The following is a 21,670-nucleotide window of genomic DNA, read 5'->3' on the forward strand; positions in this document are numbered from 1 at the left end:
GATAACACACATCACTTAAAAGTTTGGATTTTTTCCCACGTCTTTCAATTGAATTTCTCTTTGTGTCAAGCCATTTTTAAGTTCTAGTTAAGTTTTAAGTTAGTCTAAACTGCAAGTCCTGATAGGATTTTGAGTTTTTGCAGTGTTCAAAATAAATGTATGATACAGGCTGTATTGGAGCACATTAGCACCAGTGCTACTTGGTGTTTTATCCAGCAATCACTACTGAGCTAAAATTGATAGTTAGCATGATTAAGTTTTTATTTTACACCCTCATCACTCCACAATGCTATGTTATGTTAAAGCCTGTATGTAAGACACGTTAGCCAAGCATCGACAGTGGTCATAATTAATAGAAACCTAGCCCTCCGCAGGGCTAACGTTACTTCAGAACAGTAACGTTAATCTTATTTATTAGCGCTTAGCGCTCTTTATTAGCGCTTAGCGCTGTACTGCTTTAAGATGGCGGCTGTTTACGAAAGCTGCCCAGACGCGGCCGAGTCTGTCATTTAGCATCTAGTTCAACATACATGTGATCTCTATGAGACGCATGAGACTCTACCTGTACCAACGTAGCATCGTGCGGGCTAGTATTTAGCAATGTCGGCGTCGTTTGTGGCGGCTGTCGGCTGCAGTAAGTTTTTTTTTTTCCCCCTTCTTCCTCTCCGCACGTGACAGCGCGCTGTCCGGCATTAAAAGTAGTCCGAGCAAAACGTAATGCTTAGAGCTGTCAAAATAAATGATTACTCGAGGTGAATAAAATTACTTGGATCAGTTTTTAAACTCGAGTTACTCGAGTTGCTCGAGTACTCGTTTCAGCTCTACAGTTGTTACATTGTTTTTTTTTTTAAGTTTGCAAATATTAAATATTGCACATTGTGAATATTCCATTAAAACTTGATTGAAAATAAATATGAAAATATGTGTATATATTTTTTCTAAAACTGTACCATTTAAAACAATGAAATGCAGACCTACCTATGACCCGTGCCACCAAGCACAGAATGACGGTAACAGTGACAAACGTCCAATTCCAATGGTGCTTGCCATCTACAGTGGCCACGCCCAGGAAGATGAAAATCAACGTCTCGCTCACACTGCTCCACATCTTCAGGAAGTACTTGATGGTAGTGTGCGACTTGTGGGAGATGTTGGCTTCCACGTATGGCCGCATCACCGCCCCGCATGCTATCAATCTGGAAAGCAGCACAGTACCATTAACTCTTAGGGCATTCATAACTCATTGGCTGCCATTAACAGCACTAGACGCTAGTGCTGAACGATATTGGATAAAAAACTATCACTGTGACTATATGGGAGTTTGCGTGATAAAAACTAGAAGAATTTTCACCAGTTGACTTGAATAGCTGTTCGGGAAGACTGGTCGACTTACCATAACCACATTGTATTGATATAATACCATTTAATCCAGGTTTAGGGAGTTAGAAGATTGCTGTACTGTATATAAAAGGGATCCAGGAGGCTATGTAAAAGCATAGCACAAACTTTAAAAGCATAGCATAATAACGATAGTCGCTGTCAGCCAAATTGGACAGACGAGCATTCCACAGCCAGTCCCCTCAGTTTAAATGAATTAAACATCTAATTTTGTCAATGGATCGTAATCAGCAAAATACCATCAAATTATCAGCGACCATAACCACAGTGTGCTTCACTTATTACTCATTTTAATATGAATATGAAGGTTACACTTGTATACCAGTTATTATTGTTGCCTACATGACGCAAAATGTGATGTCCATGTATATGGATTGCGGACTACGGGTGTGAAAATATATCTAAATGGTGATACAGTGGTACTTCGACATACGATCGCATCGACATATGATCCTTTCGACATCAGACCGAAAATTGGACTCGTCATTTGTCTCGACATATGATGACATGCTCGAAATACGACGCAATTTCATTGTATTTCCAAAGAAGGACACACGGAAGATTTTTTTGTGGGAGAAATCAACATGGGTCCGAAGAATGTCAGTGCAGATGGTGAAAAAAGTAAAAAGGTCACGCTCGGCATTGAAATTAAGATGGAAATGATAGAAAAATATGCAGCAGGGCCAAGAACAAAAAGGGGCATTGACATATGGCAAAATGCCTTTTGGCAGATGGCTGTTTTTTTTTTGTACGGCAAAATGGTTTTGAGCATAAGGCATATGTCAAAACAACTGCCATAACTGCTATATGCCAAAAGCCATTTTTGTCATATGTTAAAAGAAAACAGCAACATGTCAAAAACAACTGCAAACAGCTGTTCTTTTGGCTTAAAATACAACAGCTTATTTTAAAGAGGTGTGCAAGCTCAGCTTTTTCAGCCTTGTCTGTATTTTCCGCCATATATATATTTTAACAAATGTTTTTTAAGCAATTCAAATGTAATAATTATGATAAGTTTTAAAAACGTTCCATGTCCCACCGAATTATTTTTAAACAAGAATAAAGTAAAAAAATGCTTGACTTCATTAAAAGCTTCATTGAGTGAGTCCACTCAAATCTGCTCAGGTTGCTTACTTACACGCAATGAGGTGCCACAGCAACTGTTTAACTAGTTAAAAGATGATTGACGCATGCAAAGCTTTGAAGTAAGCGTCTCTGGCAAGATCAAACATCAACCGTCTGTCAATCATCTTAACCGTCTGTCAATCATTGTTAACTTTAATAAGCAAGTCCAGTGCACTGCCTGACCAACAAAGAGCAGGGAAAGGGAGGGAGGGAGAGACTACGCGATCGGCTCGTACAGCTCATATGTATTTATTTATTTATTTTTTAATTGAGAAAAATAAAATCTGCGATGGACCGAGGGCGCGAAGTTTAAAGCGCGAAGTAGTGAGCGATTACTGTATAACACTGCAGCATAAAGAACTAATGCACAGCCAGGCAAATGCTTCAATGGTTGCCCTCAAATTTACCTACAGCAGGAGAGCACTCCCCGCCACTATAATAAATACATGTGTTGTTACTCCAGCCGCTAAATGAAAGCTCCAGTTACCAGTCTCGAGTTCCACAACGCCCTATTTCTCAAGTGCGATCTCATCTGCCGCTTGCCACGTCCCTGTTAAAAGTCTACCGTCATGCTATGTCAAAAGCAAGGCGCCAAAAATAAAATAAAATCCATCAAAGGTTCCTTTAATACGCCTTTGCAGCTGCTCGACCACGTTGGAGCCAGGGAAAGGAAGCAGGGGATTTAAATTGATAACTTGTCCCTTTATAAAGAGATAAAACACTGTGACAAATCCAGGAATGGATTTGGGGAAGAGAGGATAAGAACAACCTTGGAGTCGAGCATCAAACATTGGCCTTGACATCCCAGGGCATATTGCACATTGCTAAATCTTCCGGCCACAGAAGTCTCCTGACAAGATGCGGGTCAAAATTATGCGTTTTACATGCAAAGGCAAAGAGTCATAGGTTGATAACCTCTTGTTCAGTTTTTTTCCAGCCATTTCATACATCTACATGATAAGTGTCGATAGGTCTTGCTAGATTTGATTATTGATTTTGAGTCAGGGGGTAAATTAGACACCGAACAGAGGAGCTAAGAACAATTTGTCAGCATCACGTCATAAAAAGAAATTCGAAAATGTTGAGTAAAATTATTCAACTTTAAAATTATACAACTTTTAGGTAAAACAACGCACTGACTGAAGGAATCTGACCTTCTAGCCAGCCGCGTGTTCACCTTAGTCTTAACCCTTTGTACTGGCTCCATTTTCAAAGGTTTAAAGAAGGCTCACCGAAAACAAGTTGACGATTTATTCAGGTTGACAGCGATCAACAAAAAGGTGAAACAGAAACACTCAAGCGAGGAGGCAAGATCACCCTATCACACGTCGACAAAAGGTTCCCGAGAAAAAACGCTTAGTTAAACATTGTCTTTTAAAGGCTCTAGAGGGGCAGGCTGTGGGCAAGAAGAAGGGTGTGTTTAGGATTATTGTCTGTTTGTGGATTGGACAGGAAGATTTGAGAGTTACTGTTGTCCGGGCAACGATGGTTGTGGATTTTGACACCTCAGCGTTAAAGGGGTGAGAATCGAGAACCGGTTCTTATAGAGAACCGGTCCCGTGTGTTTCGATTCCATGGAATCGTTTGGCAATTTATGTAACGATTATCTCATAGATTCCACCCAGCATGATTTGCAGCTCGAAACTTACGCATGTTATGCACGTTCGAATCGGCAACCACAGCTACATATCTGCTCATGGAAACACTTTTCATTTCGTGTAATCTGAAGAGAGAGAGTCGTTACCGAGTGACCGTTGCCATTTTCTTTCCTTTCAGAACCACACATATACCCACACATTCCAGTCTTCCACACACACATACATCAACATCTTGCCACGCATGCTCTCATCTGCTCATTGAGTGATTGTCATATCAAGTGCCATTGCCTGTATATAGTTGTGCCTGTTGCCAAGTTGGATTAAAAGTGCCAAAGACCAACTCCACTCTCCGCTCCTTGTGTTCTAACCGACAACCTGAGGCGAATGAACCATAAAACATACTGAATCCACAACCTCATACATTAGTCCAAATTAGAATCGATTAGGGAAACGATAAAGAATCGAATCGTTAAGCAATATTGATAATGGAATCAGAATCGTGAAAATGTTATCAATTCCCATCCCTACTCTTGGAGTCTTGTCAGCAGTCTTATCAGTTGGATATCGGGCGTTCTCCTGTGTTCCTTGTGTTGGGACAGAGCTTCCCGTCATTTGTTCTGGACTGTCAGGGAGAACTGATTGCAAGAGTTTGTGCGTCAGTTGCATGACGCACGCGCTGGGCTTCCGTGATAAGAAGGCGTTGATTATCTCTTATGCCCTATATTCTGCTTGTTTTTTTAAACTATGGTATAAATGCTATTTATTTTATATTGGGTGTGTTAGAGTAATACCAACAGTCAAACAGTAAATACGAGAAATGATACTATTCCCTGATTGATTATATTTAGTGTGTTAAAAAGCAATCCTTCATAACTCAATGTAAAATCGACTATCAAAATAGTTAAGTTAATCATCGATTTGTTGGTTGGTCAAGTAATCATGGCAGCTCTAGTTGGCAAAAATCATAATTACAATGTGGCTGGCGACAATTGACACCCTGTTCTAGATCATTGTTAGCATAATTGATGGGCCATCCGCAATGAATCACATTTTCAGAGAATTCTGAATAATTTGCACCCCAGCAACGCCTAAAGCTCTCATTGTAAGGAAAGCTGTACACTGGATTCCCCCTACTGTAGAAATTCTGAGGGGGTGGTTCCTATTACACAAGCAAAACCATTTCCCCCCTTTTGTAAGCCTATCTCCTCAACATGAAGAAAAAGGAATGAGTTATCTGCTCGCTGGAGGGAGCTTAAATACAAAGTGGAACACTTACGAGAACGCTGCAAAAGCCTATAAATCCCATGGCACTCCACAATTTACACCTCACAAAACTAAAAAGTCGAGCCGGAGCAGCCGCATTGGATTTTTTCCTGGCGGGATCAAGGTCACATTAGACCTATGATAAGTACGCTGAGGGACTGATCAAGATCTAGAAATTATACAAAGAGAGACGTCAAAGAAACAGCTGGACTAATTCGAAGAGACGAGAGCACACAGTTGCAAGTATGTGCCACTAGTTATGTGACGTAACTAGGGCTGCAAATAACGATTATTTTTATAATCTGTCAATCAGGGGTGAAAGTGGTAAGAATTTCTTGCTGGAACTCCCCGACGTGAAAGTCGCCACGGAGCCAGAATTTTATTTTATTTTTTTATTTTGGGGGGGGGGGGGGGGGGGGGTGTCAAAACTACTGCAAATGCAAAGGAAACTGTTTTGGTCAGTTATTTCTATAACACATACAAACACTGATTTTCATTCTAAATTGTATTTTTTCAATGATTTGCAAAATAAAAGTTAACAAAAACAGCTATAACCCCTATAACTTCCATCTCCTAATTTTTATTTTCTCTCATTATGTAACATACATTCATAAAAAATAAGTACAAATGACTTCTATTATGTCGCGTGAAATGGAATATATTTTGAAAATCGCGCAAACATTTACTTTTTTATATCATAAGGAAATGAATAGGTAGCCTAACACAAATTAACAAATATAAGCCCAAAGTGCACATTGACAGCTAAGATGTTCTGAACCTCTCCATCAGAGCAAATAAAAAGAAATATGATAAATAAGCCACCTTAGCTCTTTCCTTGCTCTTAAAGATGTGATCCATTTTCTGTTGCATTGCCCCCTTTTTTTTTTTTTTGCTTTTTCAGAAAAATTGCACATCTGAACCAATCAGAGCTAACTATCTATGGCAGAGATGTCCAAAGTGCGGCTCGGGGGCCAAATGCGGCCCGTGGTCAAATTCCATCCTGCCCCCAGCCTCTGTCATAAGATCAATAATGTCTGGCCCACACACAGACTTATTAAATTTGTCAGCAGTTCTGCTTACACATTAAATGCTGCTCCTCATTTACCCACTAAAAGGCAGCAGCCGTCTAGGCAACATTACCCCGTGTGACCCTTGACCAATTTTCTAAAATGGCAACAATCAACAACAACAAAAAAGTTGACTGCAACGGCCGACGCTTCAAGAATAGGTGGAAATTGGACTATTTCTTCACTAAAATACGCAACAACTGTGTCTGCCTCATTTGCAAAGCGACAGTTGCTGTTTTTAAAGAGTTCAATGTGAGGCGATATTACCAAACAAGACACGCTGACATGTACGTCAAGATTACAGGGAAGATATGCAACGAGAAATTGAAGCAACTTGAAGCTAGTTTAATTTCACAGCAGCAGTATTTCGCAAGATCCTGAGAGTCAAAAGAGAACGTCACAAAGGCTAGTTGCGAGATTGTTGAAATCATTAATAAAAAAAAGAAAACATAATAAAGCAAATGTGACACACAGAATGGCTTGCTAAAATGTGCTTAAATATATTGTTCTACGTAAAGAACGTCAGCCAAGGTCGGCCCCCCAATTTTTACCACACCAAATCTGGCCCCCTTTGCAAAAAGTTTGGACACCCCTGATCTATGGTGATCACATGTCAGTATGTCAGCCAATTGAATGGATAAATCAGTCCAGGCGTTTTGCTTTGCCTCGTGGATTCGTCAGACTGGGGAAACCTCCATGCCATCCGTGGAATAAAATAAATAATAAATATCGGTGGAAACGGATTACCCTACACAGCACTTTATTATGCTTGTTGTTGACACTTGTGTATGTAAATCTGATGTTGGTAGATTGTTTTGTTCTTGGAGATGAAATGCATGTGTGGCAGCTTTATATTTTTCTTTTTTTTACATAGCTTTTTGACAGTTGTCGTCATATTTTCGGAATCAAAGCAGCGTATACCGGAACAGCGTTCCTGCCCTGAATCTTATACCGGAACTGCGTTTCAGCCCTGAATCTTATACCGGAACTGCATTCCTGACCGTTCCCGTCCACTTTCACCCCTGCTGCCAATTAATTAAAGATTAATCGGATAAACGTCACTTTTTCCATTTACCTTCACAGTTTAACTTGAAGTTGTTTTAGGCATGTCGTAAGTCACAATGAAGACAAATCCAATTTCAAAGCACACTCTGTTGTATGACAATTTACAGTTTGAATGGGACTCTAAGCTATTATATGAATGGGTTTATGTGTGTGGTTTCTTTATAAAAAAACTTTACAATCTAACAATAACTCAAATGCCAATATGCCTTACCAAAACACACGACGCTTAGGACACTGATTAGTAGCGGTGTGCCAATACATCGATTATTACATTCATTGAGATTCGACACGTGACGATACGATTACCATTCATAAATGTTCAAAAACGATGATTTTGCCTAATAACAATGACAGACGCTGCTAGCGGAACGAAATTCAAGACACATCTGCCGCCCGGACAGCTTAAGGGACGCACAATGTGAGGATGGTGGCAGCGGAAGTTACTGAGTGAGAGATTTACTCCTGTACAAAAGACTCGAAAGTAAATTTGTGTATGAGACAGGCAAGCTCTTGGTGGTCGCGCTTTCAGTTCTCTTCTATGCGCAACTTATTTTTTAGAGCGAGAGGGGATGATGGATAGTTTACTGCTCCTTGCCTTTCAGTTGTCCACCAGTAGTTTTAAGTCATGTTAATTGAAAAATGTCCTGAGTGTGTTGCTAAGTCCCATGTGTGTCTTTAAGAGGTGAGTACACGAACCCTCTTGTACTGTTTATACCTTTATTAGGGCCCGAGCACTAGACGTGCGAAGGCCCTATTGTTTTGCAAAGGATTATTTTTTTTTTTTTTATTTATTTATTTTTTTTTCAGGGCAAATGAAAACGGCCAATTTGGAGGCCTCAACATGCACGAAAAGTCACCAAAATTTGCACATACGTCCGGAAAATTGTAAATTTCGATAATTTTGCAACGTTGCAAAAAAATATAACAAAATGGCTCAGTGGCGCCCCCTTGAAATTTTAAAATTGGCCTATAACATTAGGGTCTGTCAGCGTAGAGCAATGAAATTTGGGGGGTCTATACCTTGTCCAAAACCGCTCCAAAAAAGCATTTACACGCATATTCCAAACCCAACAGGAAATCGGTTATTTTGGATCAAATATGAAATTTTTATCGATTTACAGGGTGCACATTTGAGACCTTTTCGCCGAGGGAGTTAGTTGGATCATCTTCAAAATTGGTGAGACTGTTCAGGAGACATATGAAATCTTAAGTTTTGAAAATGGTGCGTTTTCATTCACGGGTCTGACCTAGGCGTGGTGCCAAAGTCGACCATTTTTTCGGCAAAATGACAAATTCAGTAAATGACTTGTAGTTCCTTGACACAACGTTCAATCTTTTTCATATTTGGCATGTATGTGTGGTATCCCACCCTTAACACGAGTGCATTGAAATATTACCCATTAGGTCTAGCGCCCTCTAGTGAGAACAGGAAATGCCTTTTTTTACGAGACAGGTTCCTCCTCCAAGGGAAAAAAATCTGTTGACCTCAAACCTGCATCAGGGGAGCCTTAAGACCTGTGTTCAGGTGCCTGATGAAAAATATTGAGGTTTCGTTGAGGCGGAGGGGTCCAAACAGGAAAGTGAAAATGAACGTCAACAATTTGTCACGCAAAAAACTTTGAACAGTCATAACTCGGCAGATATACAACATATCTGCGCCAAACTTCCCGTGTTTGTTGAGAGTCATACCCTGAAGGTTCTTGTAGGGGTCATTTGCATCAACTCTACAGTGCCAACTAGTGGCGACAGAAAGAAGTTTTAAAAAAGGCCTTTCCTATTGGGTTTTTTCAACATAGAGCAAGGAAATTTGGGGAGTAGATACCTTATGCAAAACTGCGCCAAAAAGTCTCTTGCACCCATATTCCAAATCCAACAGGAAATCGGGTATTTTGGATCGAATGTGAAATTTTCATGGGTTCACAGTAGGAGTTTACATTTGGAGGCTTGAATATGCACAAAAACTCGTAAAAATTTGCACATACATGCGGCTTTAGATAATGTTCGATAATCTTGCAATGTTACGAAAAAATGTAGCAAAATGCCTCAGTGGCGCCCCCTTGAATTTTTCAAAAAGGCGTTTCCTATTAGGTTTTTTCAACGTAGAGTGATGAAATTTGGGGAGTCGATACCTTGTGCAAAACTGCTCCAAAAAGTCTCATGAACCCGTATTCCAAATCCAACAGGAAATCGGGTATTTTGGATCGAATGTGAAATTTTTATCGGTTCACAGTAGGAGTTTACATTTGGAGGCTTGAACATGCACGAAAACTCACAAAAATTTGGACATACATGTGGCTTTGCATAACGTTCGATAATCTTGCAATGTTACGAAAAAATGTAGCAAAATGCCTCAGTGGCGCCCCCTTGAATTTTTCAAAAAGGCGTTTCCTATTAGGTTTTTTCAACAGAGAGTGATGAAATTTGGGGAGTCGATACCTTGTACAAAACTGCTCCAAAAAGTCTCTTTCATGCATATTCCAAACCCAACAGGAAATCGGGTATTTTGGATTGAATGTGAAATTTTTATCGATGTACAGTGTGCACATTTTACACCTTGGCACCTAGGGAATTAGTTTGATCATTCTCAAAATTGGCGAGACTGTTCATGAGGCATATGAAATCTTAAATTATCAAAATGGTGTGTTTTCATTCACGGGCCTGACCTGGGCAGGGTGCCAAAGTCGGCCATTTTTTCGCCAAAACACCGAATTCGGAAAATGACTGATAACTCCCTCATACAACGTTCAATCTATTTTAAATCTGGCATGTGTGTGAGGTATACCAGCCTGAGCAGGACTGGATTGAAAATTTACCATTTGTGCTTGGCGCCTCCTAGTGGGAACAGGAAATGCCCTTTTTTTACGGGACACACTCCTCCTCTAAAGGGAAAAAATCAATCTACCTCAAAGCTGCATAAGGGAAGCCTTAAGACCTGTCTTCAGGTGCCTGATGAAAAATATTGAAGTTTCGTTGAAGCGGAGGGGTCCAAACAGGAAAGTGAAAATGACTGTCAACAATTTTTCTCTCCAAAAACTTTGAACAGTCATAACTCGGCAGATATACAACACATCTGCGCCAAACTTCCCGTGCTTGTTGAGAGTCATACCCTGAAGGGCCTTGTAGGGGTCATTTGCATCAAACCTACAGCGCCAACTAGTGGCAATAGAAAGTCACTCGTTTTTCCAATACATGTTCAGTTCTTTTCAGGTTGGTCATTGTAGTTTCAAGACCTATTAAAATACTTATTTACGGCCCATGTCCACGTGTCTCTGTCTGTTGCCGTGACGACCCTTTGTTCGCCATTTAAAGGAAATATTTTTTTTCAGAGACTCAGGCAGCTTATAGAGCCACAATATTTGGCACACTTGGTCGAATTGGCCCACTTAGAAGATTAGTTTTGGGTTTTGAATAAGGGCTTGGCTGCACAGCTCAGTAGTGGCTCCTTTTTTGTAGTACTCTCTCCAATAGGGGTTTTTATCTCTTGGGTGTGGGAATGTATATAGGCTACTTTCGAGCATCTTAGGTTCTAATGAGATGATTAGAGAGGAGGATCTGCCACCACCCTGACCTGCACACAGTCCGAGTTGCGTGACGTCCGAGTTGCGCTAGATTGCGAGGGCCCGTTCAGTCCTGCTTGCAGGCCTAGTTGTTGTTGTTTTTGAAATGTTAACAGTTAGCGCCGAGCGCTAAGCTAATTGGCGAATTTGCTAACTTATATTTCCATGTCGATTTGTGCGTTGTTTGTAGAAAAGTTACTCCATATGCAGAACGTGTAAAACCAGGATTACGTACAGTAACACTACAAACATGCGAAATAGTACAGAAATCTGAAAACAAAGTTGGTTAAAAAGTCTCATTTCTAAAGGCACTTTGGTTCTTCAGAAAATGTGGAATCCATTCCACCAGTGTAAATTTTATTGTATTGTTGAAAGCACTGCCTTTGAAACAGCTAATGTTTTTGCACCTTCTTGTGGAAAAGAGGGCTTAAGGTCAGTTTTGTGTTCTATGGGCATGTTTCCATTGTTCCTGCTGGATCATTAGGCGATTGAAATAAAAACGTAACAGACATGCCAAATATACCTTGCTTAAAAGTATAAAGTAGACACAGAGTAAGAAAAAAAGAAATCCTGAAAGGTGTTTGTATGTGTGTGTGGGGGCGGGGGCGGGGGGGGGGGGGGGGCATCAAAAATCGTGATCATCGTAATCGTTCAATAATCGAATGGTAGCGCCCTGAATTGTAATTAAATCAAATCATAGGGTGCTTTAGATGACACACCTCTACTGATTAGCATAATCGCTAACTAGTTTAGCGCTCCTTGATAAGTCGTAACATCTCGTTAACAAAGAATACAAACAATGCAATGGCTTCATTTATTCACCTCTGACAAAGGCACATAGGACCAACATGAAAGACAATGTAACTCTCAACATTTTGTAATATTATTGATCCAGCAACCCAACCTGAGTGTAGCAGCGAACTCTCCCTCTCTCTTGCTCTAATCAATGGCATGCACGCTCGCAGCCTCACATTACACACAAACAGGGACCCAAACTGGACTGCTCACAGCTGGCGGCAAAAATCGATTATCAAATTCCTTGGCAACTAATTTATTATTCGATTTTAATCGATTTAATCGATTAGTTATTGCAGCCTCATTAAGAAGCTAGTTTAAACTGCAAGATGTCAGAAAATAAAAGATTTTTGTTCATGTGCAACTTTGACTTAACAAAACTACAATGAAGAAATCTGATATTTACAACTGAGAAGTTATATATATATATGTTATAATTTCAAGAATTCAGTTAAGTTTAACGTGAAGATGGTCGTAAAGGATTAATTAGTTATCAAAATAGCTAATTATCGATTAATTTGCGCATCGATTAGTCAATTAATTGTTGCACTAACACACACAAAACCACACAAATTACATGAACACATGGTATTTTAAAGAGGGGACAATTCAAAGTAATATTTTTTTCAAAACTTACGCCATAATGCCCGACAGGTGGAACATCTCGGCCGACAGGTAGGCCATGTAGCTGTACACGAACACAAAAAGTGGCTCGATGACGCGTGTGTGCGACGTGAAGCGTGACGTGAACGCCGCCAGGATGCCGTAAATCGCGCCCACCAGGACACCGCCCAATGCCACCACTAAGAAGGAAATGACGCCCAGCACGCCGTCGAGCACCGTCACCTTGCCCACAGTTGAGAACTCTTCGAAGAGGTGGTACAGCACCTAAACATAAAGTCGGCATCTCGTTCATAAAATGACCAATGAAAGGTAAAAAATAGAATGTAATTGTATAAAATGACTCACCACAGTGACGGCGTCGTTGAGCAACGACTCGCCAAACACCAGGATGTGCAGCAGCTCATTTATATGAATCTCCTCAAACACGGCCAGCACAGCTACGGGGTCCACGGCGGAAATAATGGAGCCAAACAGCAGGCAGGCCAGAATATCTAACGAGTGCAGGTCCGAAGGGTTGTTGGGCTGGATCTGACAGACGGCGTACAGTAGCCCACCAATGAAGAAGGCGTTCCACAGCGTGCCTACCACGGCGAACATCAGTATGGTGCCCAGGTTTTCCATGAAGGGGCGGATGGGTAAGAAGTAGCCGGCATCGAGGATGATGGGCGGAAGCAGACAGAAGAAAAACAAGTTGGAGTCCAGCACCGGGGGCACCTTCTGGCCAGCTAGTTTGATAAGTCCGCCCACCAGCAAGCCCACCAGAATGAGCAGGCAACTTTCAGGCACGATTCCAGGCAAGCGAGGAATGAGGTGAAATCCTGAAAAGACAGTGGTGTTTGTTTATTCACGTCACTTCATTTTATGAATCAAGATGATTTACCGACATAGGAATTAACTCATTTGCTCCCAAAAACGTATAAATACGTTCTATTTTTAATTGCTTCAGGGTCCCAAAGACGTATTTCTACGTCTTTTACGTTTTTTTTTTTCATAAGAGACATCTCTGGGTTCTGATTCAACTGAGCTCCAAAGCACAAAGCTGAAAATCCATTTCAAAACAATAAAACTGGCCACTGGAGGGCAGTAGCGCATTTTGGTAAGACCTGCAACCCGATTTAACGGCAACGAAAGGCCAGGCCGCAAGGTCGGAGCGCCTGCAGAATGATGCCAGGCGGCGGACGACCAAGCAGAACAACCGAGAGGACGCCCGGGATGCCAGGCGCTGGACGACCGAGCAGAACGACCGGGACCACCAGTGCAGTGGAAGATGCCGTTGAGTCCGTGCTGCTCGCTGAGCAGACCCCGCAGAGACTCAAAAAAATCCATCTTTATGAGACAGGCAGCGATGAGGAAAAAGTTTACCCGGCTGTCGCGGCGACATCAGCGTCATCTCTCAGTTAGTTATGTGTAAATAAATTGTTACTTTGCTATCAAAAGCTCTATTTGTCTTGTTGTTTATGATATTTTGTAAAAGGAAAACATTCAGATGTTTGGGATGTAACTTAAGCAAAAAATAGCTGTGTTAAAGTCAAAGTTATGTTTGAAATGTATGCTTTTACAAAAAGCTCAATTTCTCCGTTTTCTCATCAGAAAATTGCTCAAACTAAGCTATTTTCTAATGCTGATTTCTAAAGAATGGAAAAAGATATGAACTAACTTTTTTCTGCTGAAAGAAGAGAGTCTAATCTGTCTTTTGGTGGATTCCATGTTTATATAGCAATAGAACAGAATTTTCTGTGGACCTTGCAAAATCAGTCAAAATCCAGTAAAACGGCCGGGAGCGAAGGACCTTGCTCTGGTGAAAATGGCTGGGCGTGAATGAGTTAAGAGTGTAAAGGTACTTGTGACGGTATGGGCATCACGGTTTGGAGCACGCAGTTAGATGGCAAATACGCTTGAGTAAAAAAAAAGAAAAAAAAACATCCATGTTGGAGTTAGTCTTCCTCCATTCCAGGGGGCGGTAGAGGGAATGCGCCTAAACTAAAAACTCCACATTACGCCGAAAAAACACAAAGCAAAACAGATGAAGAAGAAGTTATCATTGATCACCTCTAGGAAAGTTCATAACCCCTTCCTGCTCGCTGCTTTCACCTCATAAACGAAACAATGAATAATCACAATGGGAGTATATCATACTCCCATGTGATACATTAAAACTGTTCAGACCAATAGGACACTCAGATTCTCATTCTCTGTGTCAAGCAGCTGATAAGGACAGGTTTAAAACACTACAACAACCAAGGGTGGATCAGTTGATACAAATCCACTTTTGTATCCACAGAAGGGTCATCTGACCCTAATCGGCATATCTTTTGTGAGCATTGAGGTCCTCATTTGTCATTCCCATAAGCACTAGCAAAGCCACACGGTTGGATTGCTCCAATTAGCATCTTGAGTGTTTGCAGGGCAGGGCTGCCTTGGCTTTTTCGGACAGTGGACCACTCAGGCAGGCAATCGGGCGGACAACCTTTTTACATATTCCAAAAACTGCAGTCTGCCTAGGTACCTTAGCTGGGAGCGACGACGTATAATTTGACGTAGATGGAGCAAATTAATAAGGACCTCCTTATTTGTAAAACTGAATCTAAAACACAAGATGCTTTCAATTTTGTTGAATGTTACGAAGGCGGCAACACGTTACGAAAGTACATAGCTCCTTATTTAACTACATTACCCTAACAATAGCCCCAATACTCAGTCGTACAACACACATAAGGGCAACTTCAATAAAAAAAACGTAGTTAGTTAGTTGTATGGACTTAAAATCTGCTAGCTTGTTGTCTCTTGTCGTCTTATAAAATTACAACTGGGTGACGGCGCTACACTGAACAGTGTACCCTCTAGGAGTGGGAACCTCTTGGTACCTCACGATACGATACGATTTGCAATACAAAGCTCACGATAACGATGATCTGACGATATGGCGATACAATGATTATCAATACATTGGTCAGGAAATCATTCTAGGATATTCTACAAACAACTAATTAACAGAAAAACAAGCTTCTAGTGTGAATTGGAATTAGTTCATCACTAGTAGACGTCCAATCCATTTGAACTGCGCCATCCCTCCCACTTCAAACGGACTGAACGTCTATGGCTGTCAGTAGCAGTCAATGCCAGGCAATTAGGTAATTTTGGGCCATTTAAAGTCTCACTGGAACAGCACCAAACAAAAGTTCCAGCATCATCACCTTGTCCAATGCAGATTCTTGACTCTTGACAAGGTGATGATGCTGGAACTTTTGTTTGGTGCCGTTCCAGTGAGATTTACAAAGATGATTGCCTGAAGAAGACATCAAAACTCCCTCAGTCCTTGATGATATGGGGCTGCATGTCAGGCAAAGGCACTGGGGACATGGCTGTGGTTAAATCTTCAATAAATGCACAAATTTACATTGAAATTTTAGACAGCTTTCTTATCCCTTCAATTGAAAATATGTTTGTCATTTTCCAAGATGACAATGCATCATGCCACAGAGCTATAACTGTGAAAGCATTCCTTGGAGAAAGACTCATCCAGTCAATGTCATGGCCTACAAATAGCCCAGATCCCAACCCTATTGATAACCTGTGGAATGTAGTGATTCCATATATATTTCCCTGCACTTGCTCTATAAAATTAACATTTACTGACCACCACAATATTTTTTATTTATTTCTTTTAGTGTTTCTGAATGCTAAAGAGTTGCACTTTTGATCTACCGTAATTTCCCGAATATAACACGCGCTTTTTTTCCCCAAAATCAACTTGTAAAATCATGGTGCGCATTATAAACGGGTACATGGATGGAGACAGAAATATATATATATATATACTACATATATATATATAAACCGATTTTTGTTTTTATTGACACGGCCACGTTGTGTTGAAGAAACGTATGCGGCGACCCGTTGCCGACCATTACGGTACGTGACGTCACCATTTATTTCGGTAATACTTCACTCTAATCGGCCAAATTTTGTCTGTGTTAAATTTTGCTTTTTTCACTCTTCCTAAAGCACAGAATTTAGTTTCTTGAACTCATTTGAGTCGGCGTTTATTGCAGCTCCGCAACTCGGACCATAACAAACATAAGCACACACACTTCCTGTGTCCGTCACAGGCATGAAAATGGGTCAGGGGTTAAAAAGGTGAGAAGGGTGTGGAGGAAATATGTTCCGGCGTTCTGCCAAAATGTCCTCCGTCGGCGAAACATGAGGCGAATTTGACAATTTTAATTTTTCACATAAGGCCTAATATTCAAATTAGCAGGGGTTTAATTAGTTGAAGGTTGATTTCAACCACCATTGACTCGCGCTCTCACTCCGAAGCCCTGAAACTATCAAATAACTGGCAAACTGCACAGAATTTGTTCAAATCAACTCCAGTGACTAATTGAACCCAGGCTAACTCAAAGATTAAGCCTAATGTAAAAAAAATCTGAACTTCCCCTTTAAAGTATAGACCATTGAATATGACCATTAAAATGTTGTCTATAAAAGTTTTCGAGCAATAAAACAACAAAAATGAATGAAATGAATAAGAATCCTTCAAAGTATTTCATAATGGGTCCAAATTATTTTTCGAACAGATCCTGTGACTATAGCACCTGAGAGACAGCCGTTTGCTTTGCTTAGCCAAAACTACAGCTGAGGAGGCAAGATGGATATTTAGAATTTCTTTAAACCTAAGCTTTCAAAACCCTCAACAACAACTGAGCTTGAACAGAGGATTGAGCACGAGCAGTATCAAAAAGTCCTGGCTGTCTTGTTACCTGTTGTGCTGTAATTCCAGGTGGTGCTTGAATTGGATGCTTTAGCGGTCAACAGTCTTTTAGAGCCAGCGCAGGGAGATATTTTTGTCATCTTTACTGGACAAAAATGTGAAGTAATGGCTGTGTTTCCAGTGTGCAAATGCAGCCGTTTGTAGTATATCTCCTGCCTATTTAATTGCATCCTGGCGAGATAGCAAGGCTATGTTGTTTTGACCGCAAATTCCCAGCGCTCACGGCTCACGCATCATGGTAAAACACGTCACCTGTTTTTTTTCCATACCCGATTAGAAAATGTGACACGTGCTGTCACTCCCATGACTACAGTATTCTTCATTATACATACATTATGGGGCAATAACAAAATAGTAACGCACAGGCATCAAGGAAAGTAACTTTAATCAGATTACGGATTTAGAAAAATGAACGCGTTAGATTGCTCTTTACTGAAAGAAAGTAATCAGATTACAGTTACGCATTACTCACATAACGCGTTACTGACAACACAGCTTTTATATTACCATTAAATACACAAGCTTGACGCTAACTTAACAGGAGCTATTTTTTTCACCAGAGATTTGGCTAGCTCTGGCAGTATTCAATGCAAGCTGGAACGAACGGCAGTAACTTGTCATAACGCAAAATATGAAAACGATTGAAACCATTACTCACCAAATTCAATATGCTGGCAAATGCATTCATCTAAAAAAAATTGGGAGTGAGACCTCTCCTCTTCCAGCGAACGTGATTTTGTACTTAGAACAAGATCATCTGTCGCAATTAACGATCTTTGACACTCTTTTCTCCCCCCTGCATTCAAACTTGTTTCTCTCTCAGCGGCTGTGATTAACCTCAATGAAGTTGCTCTCCTTGCTAAGCCTTGCCTATCATTCTGCTTTGTAAGTTTTTAGTCACTTTGTGTATTGAATTTGAAAGGAAAATGTGTGGGGGGTTTTTTTGGCGAACTTTTTCATGAAGCTAAACTGTTGAAGCTACTCACACTTGGAAAAATACGATTGTACAACGTTTTAAATGTATTCATTTGGTATATTTCAGTTGCCACGATGTGAGAGATCAATAAATTGCAGAGAAGTACGCCTTGCGTTTAGAGTGCTTGTTTTTGGGTTTGCTGGAATAGTGTCACTGGCACACGCAGCATCAAACAGGGGAAAGGGTAAGCGCTGCCACGCCAAGCCACTTCTGGCTGCATTTTTGACACATGAAAAATAACGATTACGTACTACTGTATGACGAAAAATTTTAGTGGTTTTGTAACCGCGACGTTTTAATAGCATGATAAACCGTGAAGGTAACCGGCACATGCCTGCACCCGACCCCCCCCCCCCCCTTAAAAATTTTCTCCTCGGATCTACACGATTCACGTAGGTCATCCTTTTTCACTTCAAAACGGCAAATTTCGCCGAAAGGTGAGAGATTTTCATGCCTGGTCAACTATATAGGTCCCTCGGGAAACTCAAACCCAAATAACAATAGTTCCTATTGTTACTGTCATGTTGACAGTGATGAGCTCTCACGGATTTCAGACTTACGTTCTCACTTTCATTTTACCGTATCAATCCATGGAAGAAACATTTATTCATCATGATGAAACGAGCGAGTTATACAGCAGCATTTAAAAGAAACGTCACATCTGTTTTGTTTTCTGGTAAGTTGGAGAAGTTGTCAAATATTATTACCGTAAATATTGTCAGTTTATGGTAATGTTTTGAACTACCAATGTGCTATGCTTGTGCTGTGTTTCAACAGTCAGTAAAATGACATTTCTGTATCCGTACACGAGCTCTGTTTTCTTGTATTCTTCTATTTATTGGTGCTAAAATTAGGGTGCGCGTTATAAACGGGTACAATAATTTCCCCTAGATTTTACAAGTAAATTTGGGGTGCGCATTATACAGGGGTGCGCCTTATATTCGGGAAATTACGGTAATTCATTGTTGTTGTTTTTTTTCAAGTTTTTTATCCGAGTTTGTTCTACATGATTAAAATGTCTGAGTGAGCGCGCCTCCGAGACTGGTGATTGCATACTTTTTGCTAGGGGTTGTATTAAGGTGGAAGATTTTGATAACAACTTGTTGGATCCTTTTTTAAATTTTTATTTTATTTTTTTTAAACATTGACACCTTTTTAAAATGATATCTCGATTCTTGGCAGGAGCATATCGATAACCTTTTGGGATACAAAGTATCACGATATGTCTCCATTTCGATATTTTGTCACACCCCTAGTACCTTCCTTTGTTTCATTGAAATAAGTCCATTCTTTGGCCACTCTGGTCCGCTTTATTGGCATTGCGCCGCTTTCCCCACTTGCATCCCGTGCGTCCGCCATTCTCAACTTTTGCTAAGCATTGTTTTACGTGTTCGTCCTAACTCAATGTTACGGTAGCAGATGGGTGTATGTGTGTTCAATGCATTTAGTTATGACGTAATCTAGGGGTGCACGATATCCATTTTTTGAAACTGATACAGATATCGATAACTTCTTGCTCCTCAAAGCCGATACCGATATAAATAACATAATAAATATATAATTCTTTAAATGTATAACCTGAGTTTTTGAACACCTAGAGGTTTAAAAAAAAAAAAAAAAAAAACTAGTGGTGGATTCAACATATATTTTCCTTTGATCTCACCAGATTTTTCATAATGCGTTTCACTTCTCCACTGCCCGACAGCCAGCTAAAAATTAATGCGCTTCCATAAACCACAATGCCTGGTCTTTTCTTGCTTTTATGGGAAGACAAACGTCTTAATAATGAGAAAGTACAACAGAAAAATACACATATTCAATACTCAATATACTACAAACTGCACAATAACTAATATACACAACTATTATTTGTATAGCATTGCACACTAGCTTGAGCTACTAAAGCTGGCTTCTATAACACAACAACTTATTAAGTTCTGTACATATGACCCTTCACCACAGAAGTAAACATATGGTGTACATTCATATGTTATAGTGAACATAAAATACTTACATATTTCCGAGGCGGAAACGTAACAGAAAGCATTCACAATTGTCAATGCGACCGCTAGACACCGCAATGTGTATGTGAATGAGCTTGTAATGTGAACAAAACTACTGTGACAGAGAAAATAGATGCAACGAATTATTCTGACCAGCAGGTGGGAGCAATGCCCCGCAAATGGTCAACTGCTTTCCTATATTAGTGTGTAAAGTCACTGTAAACTGTAAACCCGCACAATACATATTATCGGTCCTATTAATAATGTTATTGGATTTATCGGGATGACGTCATAATTCGTATTATCGGACCGATAATTATCAGACCAAAAATTATCGTGCACCAGTAACGTAATCATCCCCAGCAGTAAGAGCTGTGTGGATTGTAAATTGTGAATCAAATAAATATGGTCATTTTGGCTGAATGTCAAAACACACATAATTTCCACCACGCACGGACACAAGGTCACCAACACTGCGCGTAACCCCTGTAACAACTTTACATGCAAATATATTTTTCAACCTTTCATTAACTGTCGACGAGATGTTGTGCTCGTCGACGCATTTACGTCATCGATGACGTCGACTAGTCAGGACAGCTCTAGTCAGGAAAAATCAGATAAATCGAGTGATATCACTTCCTTATACTTTATGTTGTTAATGTGGCTCTACTTATCGGTTGATTGGGTTTGACTTTTAGCAACGACTAGATCACACTACTTGACATCTTGTTGTGGACACTACCACCCACAATTTTGGTTTGTTGTCAAAATTGATCTCAAATAACAATAATAAGTCTTGAATTTAACTTTTCATGAGCAAGAGGAACCCTGTCAATATTTTCATTTCCGCTCATTTTTACTATATTACTCAGAGGTTGCGCTAGACTTTTTCGTTGTCTCTCATTTTGACTGACAGGGTCATAAAAATCCGGTCATAATCTATTTTTACCCGTCACTTAAATTTTTAAAATGATAATAATGACATATTCAATAGTATTTAGTTTTCATTCATTTTTAATTAATATTCTGTCCGAACAAGCTTAACAGAGAATCCACACCGTGCCATCACACATCAAGCAGATGAATATGTAACTTTTTCTCCGCAGTGACAAAAACAGCTGACTGTGGCCCCAGTAGGTAGGCTACATATGGAACAATGAAATTAACAGTTCACCTGCTGTGGCCTGAACGCAGTCGCACACCTTCCTCCTGGTGCGCATGGACTTGAATTGCGTGCCCGCTTGTGCATAACCAAATGTCTCAAGAAGAAACTTTTTTGACGAAACTTCGGAAACTCAGCTGCCTTGATATTTTTCCGAGTAAGGCCAACGACGTCATGCATCAAGCGAGACAACAGCTAATTAATATGCTCACTCGCCACCCTGTGGTCTGGGGTGTGAATTGCAACCTGTCAAAATGACAGATGGA

At 40.3% G+C, this 21,670-nt stretch overlaps 1 protein-coding gene across 1 annotated transcript in view; it reads right to left on the bottom strand.

Moving 5' to 3' along the window:
- The window catches only part of LOC130914421 (sodium/hydrogen exchanger 1-like), a 98,776-nt gene that overhangs the window by 37,951 nt on the left and 39,155 nt on the right, over nucleotides 1-21,670 (bottom strand). Inside the window, exons 2-4 of the mRNA XM_057833592.1 lie at nucleotides 12,838-13,310; nucleotides 12,506-12,756; nucleotides 979-1,196 (exon numbers count right to left, since the gene is read on the bottom strand). Of these exons, the coding sequence (XP_057689575.1) occupies nucleotides 979-1,196; nucleotides 12,506-12,756; nucleotides 12,838-13,310 (942 nt within the window). The remainder of the gene's footprint in view (nucleotides 1-978; nucleotides 1,197-12,505; nucleotides 12,757-12,837; nucleotides 13,311-21,670) is intronic.

The sequence above is a fragment of the Corythoichthys intestinalis genome, chromosome 4, assembly GCF_030265065.1.
Source record: "Corythoichthys intestinalis isolate RoL2023-P3 chromosome 4, ASM3026506v1, whole genome shotgun sequence".
Taxonomy (NCBI): Eukaryota; Metazoa; Chordata; class Actinopteri; order Syngnathiformes; family Syngnathidae; genus Corythoichthys; species Corythoichthys intestinalis.